The sequence below is a fragment of the Glycine max genome, chromosome 6, assembly GCF_000004515.6.
Source record: "Glycine max cultivar Williams 82 chromosome 6, Glycine_max_v4.0, whole genome shotgun sequence".
In the NCBI taxonomy this organism is placed as follows: domain Eukaryota; kingdom Viridiplantae; phylum Streptophyta; class Magnoliopsida; order Fabales; family Fabaceae; genus Glycine; species Glycine max.
In genome coordinates, this window is record NC_038242.2 from 35,247,943 (window position 1) to 35,253,942 (window position 6,000).

General features: G+C 37.8%; 1 protein-coding gene across 1 annotated transcript; it reads right to left on the reverse strand.

The window, feature by feature from the left end:
* Nucleotides 1-1,148: 1,148 nt before the first annotated feature.
* LOC100799577 (TPR repeat-containing thioredoxin TTL1) lies at nucleotides 1,149-5,298 on the reverse strand. The gene is made up of 7 exons (XM_003525937.5): nucleotides 4,045-5,298; nucleotides 3,227-3,422; nucleotides 2,950-3,134; nucleotides 2,529-2,862; nucleotides 2,245-2,449; nucleotides 2,053-2,159; nucleotides 1,149-1,934 (listed from the first exon to the last, which is right to left on the reverse strand). The coding sequence occupies exons 1-7, from the start codon at nucleotides 4,899-4,901 to the stop codon at nucleotides 1,782-1,784; spliced, it is 2,037 nt and encodes a 678-aa protein (XP_003525985.1). The 5' UTR covers nucleotides 4,902-5,298; the 3' UTR covers nucleotides 1,149-1,781.
* Between the last annotated feature and the right edge of the window lie 702 nt (nucleotides 5,299-6,000).

A 6,000-nucleotide genomic window follows, 5' to 3' on the forward strand; every position in this document is an offset into this window, starting at 1 on the left:
AAAGATATGTTAAAAAATTGTATTGTAAAAGTGTGAGCCATTCATAAATTGGTCCATAAAAAATAAAAAATTCAAATTCAATTTCTGAATGTGAAAAAATGTAACAAATTAGTCCTCTAGACAATAAACGTTACAATTTAATGATAAAATAATTTTACAAATTTAATGACATGATTAATTTATCGCATTTTTTGCATTTGAAAATTCAGTCCTTCACACTTTTTTAGAGATAAATTTGACTATTTTTTCTTTAAAAAAAATACTAAAATGAAACTTTTTGAAGATGGCTCCCTCGTTAAGGCCCACCAACGTAGGGTTGAGGAGTTGTCATTTCCTCCTATACTACAGGTAACATACAGAGCAGCACATCAAACGAAATTTGCTGTCTTTTGGGAAGGTTGAGTGCTCCATTTGAGAGCAGCATCTTAAATGCCCACGTGAACATAACGCCCCCTTGTGCTTAGGCCCTCTCTCTCTCTCTCTCTCTCACACACACACACACATTAGTTTTATTCTTGTGCTTCCCATGTTTCATCTTAGTATATATTTTATCATCAAGATTTATAAGTTAAATATGATTTGGTGGTCCACCTTCCATAATAAAGGGTTGTGATAAAAGCTAGGATCTCTGAATTGCATCAACCACCCAAGTCCACTCCACTCTAAACAACCAACCTTCACTTAAAAACACATGCACCCTGCCCTTTAGTGTCAAACTTAAACATATAAAGCCAGCAAACTTAAATGCCATAACCACTTGCTTCCCAATCTCAAGATCATGCCATCTTTTCCTACTTCTCCCCAATTGAATAAATGACAATTCATTCTCAAGACTGTTATCATTGTAAGTAATGTTTGGATAAACTTCTCTATAACTCTAAATATTTATAGGAAAAAATTAAAAGAAAATGAAAAATTGAAACTCTCACATAAACTTAAAATCAACTTATGCACTTGACTAGAATAACTTCTCCTAAAAATTAAGGCATATAAGTTAATTTTAGCTTATAAAAAAAACCTCATTGCATTTTACTTTTCTTATTGTACTTTCCTACAAGTGTTTAGGAAGATGTTTATCCAAACAAAACCTATTAACCTAATTAATTCAGTGTGCGTAGGAAACAAAAAAGGCTATGACAATATGGGAATAACAGAAAAAATGGGAAATTTTATTGATTAAATGGCTAAGACATAATAATAATAATAATAACAACAACATATTCATCCTCAATTCACCAACCATTAGGTACCCACCACTCATCCTATCTCCCTCTAAGGCTTTCCAGTGTTAGGTATATAATCAACACATATATACATGTACAGAATCCTCCTCTAGCAGCAGACCAACCCCTCCTCTCCCTTTTGTCTATCTATCTTAAAGGTAAATATAAACTGACAATTTAATCAATTGTACAGACATAAAAATCTCCCTTTTTTTCACCCATAAGGAAACTGGGGATACAAGAAAAGCTGGTCTACATGAACTGAAAAGGAGAAGACTAAAGAAAATTGACAGAGGGAAAGTTGGAGGAACATGGAACCAGAAAGTAATTAGGAATGAATGAATAAATAACAACTGCAAAAGGAACTAGATTATGTCCTGGTTCCACGGGCACTGGCTGCTAACAAGATTATTATGTGGTTTCTGAATGTCACAAGTATCAAAAGACCATTTTGTGAGGGGATCATAAGACTGGATGAACTGTGGAGAGTTGCGCAGCTTGTTCAAGCGGCGGGGTAGAAATGGAGTATACATCAGAAGCAGTACAAGGTCAAGAGTTCTACAAGCTGTAATGCCTAATGGAGTGTTCCAACATATCATGACTAGGACATATAATTTCCTTCACTTGACTGCCATTTTTATAGATCTTGAAGGTTGGTACAACCCTAACATTCTCAGCAGCAGCGACTGCGGGGCTTGTTTGAATATTCACCTTTGATCAAATCAAACACAAAATTGAAAGCATAAGAAAACCACCACAATGATTTGTTTTATCTCTAATTATCAAAATATCATGGAGGCAAGTCAAAAACACAATATGAAAGAACTACCTTGAGGAAGTTAATAGATGGATTACGACTGCATAGTGTATTCACCAATGGCGATATCTGCTTACATTGCAAGTTTGACGCAGTTTCAAAATGGACAACAGAAACACCTGAAGAATTAGAGTTTAATATCAGAAGATTTGCAAAATAACCAATCAGTAAAATGAGTTGCAGAAACTTTTCCATTTTGATTACCTGGTAAAGATATTGCCGCTCTAAACTGCTCAAGACCTGATATGTCCTCCACTTCACCACCAAACTTTAAATTATGCACTTCTTCCCCACGTGATTTCTTTAATGCTACTTGCGCATGAAACAGATTTTCGGCAACTTCATTGTCATCTGGTAGTTCTCTCCGCAAAAGCTCATAATCTGTTACTGCTTCTTCCCACCTTTCTAACTGCATAACAAGACAAGGGATGACACCATTTACCTGTATGGCAACATACTGTATCAAAAGGAATAGGAAGTCAATTTACCTTGCTATTTGAGGCAGCCCTTCGAAGAATGGCTTTAGTGTAATCAGGTTGGATGTGTAAAGCTTGATTGCAGTCTTCAATTGATCTTTCCCATTGCCCAAGCTTAAACCAACATGCTGCTCTATTGCAATAGAGGACAGAGTTTGAAGGGTCGAGCCTCAAACCCTCCCCATATGCCGAGCATGCCTCAGTGAACCTTTCTGATTTAAAAAGATCATTACCACGCAATCGAGCTCTAGCAACCATCCTCACATTGTTGAGCAAAACAGCAACTTCAACGTTTCGGGGGTCAATCTGACTAGCTTTCTCAGCAGTTGTAACTGCGTTCTCAAACCTGCAACATATCCATCATCCATTCTCACTGCAACGGATACCTTTTCCAGATTAGATTTCTGACAAAGCTTACAGTATATGAACTCACCTTCCAAAAGCCATCTCAATCTGAGCTCTAACGAAGAAGCAATAAGCCTCAGAAAACATCCCAAAAAATCTTGCCTGTGATAAGGAACCAGGATGTGGCTTGCTTTTGGGAATCCATGATATACATGATTCAGCATCATCAATCTGGTGTAGCTTGAGAAGGGCTTCTGCTCTACACATAAAGAGCTGTAAATTCAATTTCCAACCAGTTCAGACATCTTTCACACTTTCCACACCTCAATAACATAGTCAATTCAACTCTCACGATCAAAATGTACCTGAACACAAGAGTCTGCTCCAGCAGCAACAGCAGCATCAACCTCCCTCAGTACACCTTTCCAATCTCGTATCCTCCGTACATCACCACATTTGTTAATATGCTTTTCCACAATTTGCAACTTCTGCAACTCAGCAGGATCCAGCTGCAGGCCAGGATAACAAAGGTGCTTCCTAGCATCCTCAACCTGTCCTAACCTGTCACATTTCAGATATTATTCACCACACAACTTTCACATCACTAACACACCACATACAATGTAAAAAGCAACAAATCCTAAATACATTACAACAAAAAGACATCTAATCCAACATTGTGGTAACTAACTAACTAACTAAGAAACATTCATTAATTTCAAATCAACTCTTATTACTCAATTAATAAATTCACATAAGAAAAAGTGTTTCCAGACTTGTTTTCCTACATCATTCACTTCCCTTCAACTCATTTTCAACCAAGGTTACAAATTTCAGTTGCAATCCTGGTATTGCAGAAAGTTGCTGACAAATATGGCCTCCGAAACCCCAAAAAACCTTGTCATTGATAGAAATTACGGTCGTTTTCTGAAAATCTGGTATCAACTAAACTCAATTTTGTCACATCAAAAGCAACAACTTTGTCATCAAAATTGTTGATTTCCAACCAAGGTTTTAAATTGTTGTCAATAAATCCTTGATAATATCGCAGACAAATGCAGCAATAGAAACCCCAAAAACCTTGACATTGCAGCCAGAATCACACACAGGCCAAAATCAGGGTTTTTATTTAAAACCTTGCTACCATCAAACGCTCATCCATAACACACACACTAGGATTCACCTGAGAAACAACATTGCCAAGCGCTGATGCGCCCTCCCATAATTAGGATCCAACCCCACAGCCTCCTCACACGCCTTCACCGCCTCCGGCAACCGTCCTAAACCGGTCAACGCCGCCGCACGGTTGCTCCGGTAAGCGGCATTGCCGGGAGACATTGCAATTGCTCGATCATACAAACACAACGCCTCAACAAAGTGCCCTCTCTTATACTCTTCATTCCCAATCCTCTTCACCTCCTCCGGATCCACGCCCTTCGCCGATTCGCCAGCGATCCTCACATCACCACCACCACCGCCGCCGCCGCCGCCACCTTTTCCACCTCGCATTATGCTCCCGTGGCCGTAATTCCCCGTGCCGGAGCCCAGAACATCCGACCTGGAGCTCCGGCTTGGCGCCACGGCCGCGGTCGCCGCCTTGAGAACCCTTCCGGACGGGCAGATGTTCCCGGCCGGGAGAACGTTCAGCGGCGGAGAATTGACAGCGGAGGAGGACGACGAAGGAGATCTCTGGCTTTGACCCGAATTGGATCTCCGGTGACCCGGTTTCGAAACCCGGGTCGGACTATTGGTCTCGCTCGACCCAGACAACTCACCAGAATGAGATCTCTTCGAAACCGCGTTATTGTTTCCGTTCCGACCCGAACCGGACCCGGTCGAGCCGCTGCTAGTGCTCGTGCTACTGCTACTCGTTGTGGTGGGCGCACTGTGGTGCTGACGTGGCCGCAATGTTGAAACCGGCGAACTCAAATCGAGTTCTCGGAAATCGGGTTTGTTGTCGTCGGAGCAACTCAGTGAGTCGCGGAACCGCTCGGTGAGCCCTAACTCGGACGACACGGGTTTCTTCCCGGAATGTGACATGTTTTATTCTTTTTCTTCTTCTCACTCACTCGCTCGCTCACTAACCGAAACAACAAGAAGGGTATCTTAAAAAACTTTTTTTTTCCTTTCTCTCTCAGTGAATTTGCAGCAGCAATGCCACAAGCGGTGATGGGGATCTCGTGAAACTGAAGAATGAATTGTTAGAGAGAGAAAATGGGGTGCGTTGTGTTGTGAAGTGTGGAAAGATATGCAGAGAGAGAGAGAGAGAATGGAGAAGAAGGAAGAAAGAAAGAAAGAAGAAAGAGAGAAGGGAAGAAAGAGGTGAGCTTTTATTTTCTTTTGCTTGAGCTTCACCTGCTGCTTCACGAGACAGCTTTCTCTCTCTCACTCTCTCTCTCTTCTATCTTCTTTCTTTCTTTCTCTTTCTCTCTCTATTTTTTCGTCTTTCTTATACACTGTTCCTCAATTATCATTACTTCCTTTTTCTTTTTCTTTTTTTGTTTTTGTTTTCTTGCCATTTTTTTTTCTGTCAGTGCCAGCAATTATTCTGGAATTCTGAAAGGAATAATATATTAGATTAAATTAATCTTTTATTTTATAATAAATATAAAACAATTTAATTTTTTTTACCAAATATTAAATTTATTTATATAATTATTTTTACAAAATTGTTTTTAATTTTTAAAATTAAAAAAATAAAGATAAAGAATAATATTTGATATTTTAAAAAATATTAAGGATCAAGTTAATGGATATTTAATATTGACATTTACTAATGTACATTAATTTTTTTTTAAAAAATATTAGTAAGTATATTTTAAGAAAATTAAAGTTATAATTTATTAATATATTTCTTTAAAAAGGTGAGAATATGTTAATAATTATGGGTTTATATATATATACTAGTTTCCTTTTAAAAAAGGTTCAAAATATGTTATTTTTATTTTTAGTCATTTTTTTTAATTTGGTCTTTTACTTAAATTTATTATTTTTATAGCCATAAAAACTGTTATAATTGGTAAAAATTTCATAATCGGCAAAAATATAGCTTAATTTATAATAGTAAAATATGCTACAATTAATAAAAAATAAAATTTAAAGCAAAAAAGGGATACAAACTCGTATTCAGAAAAAATTG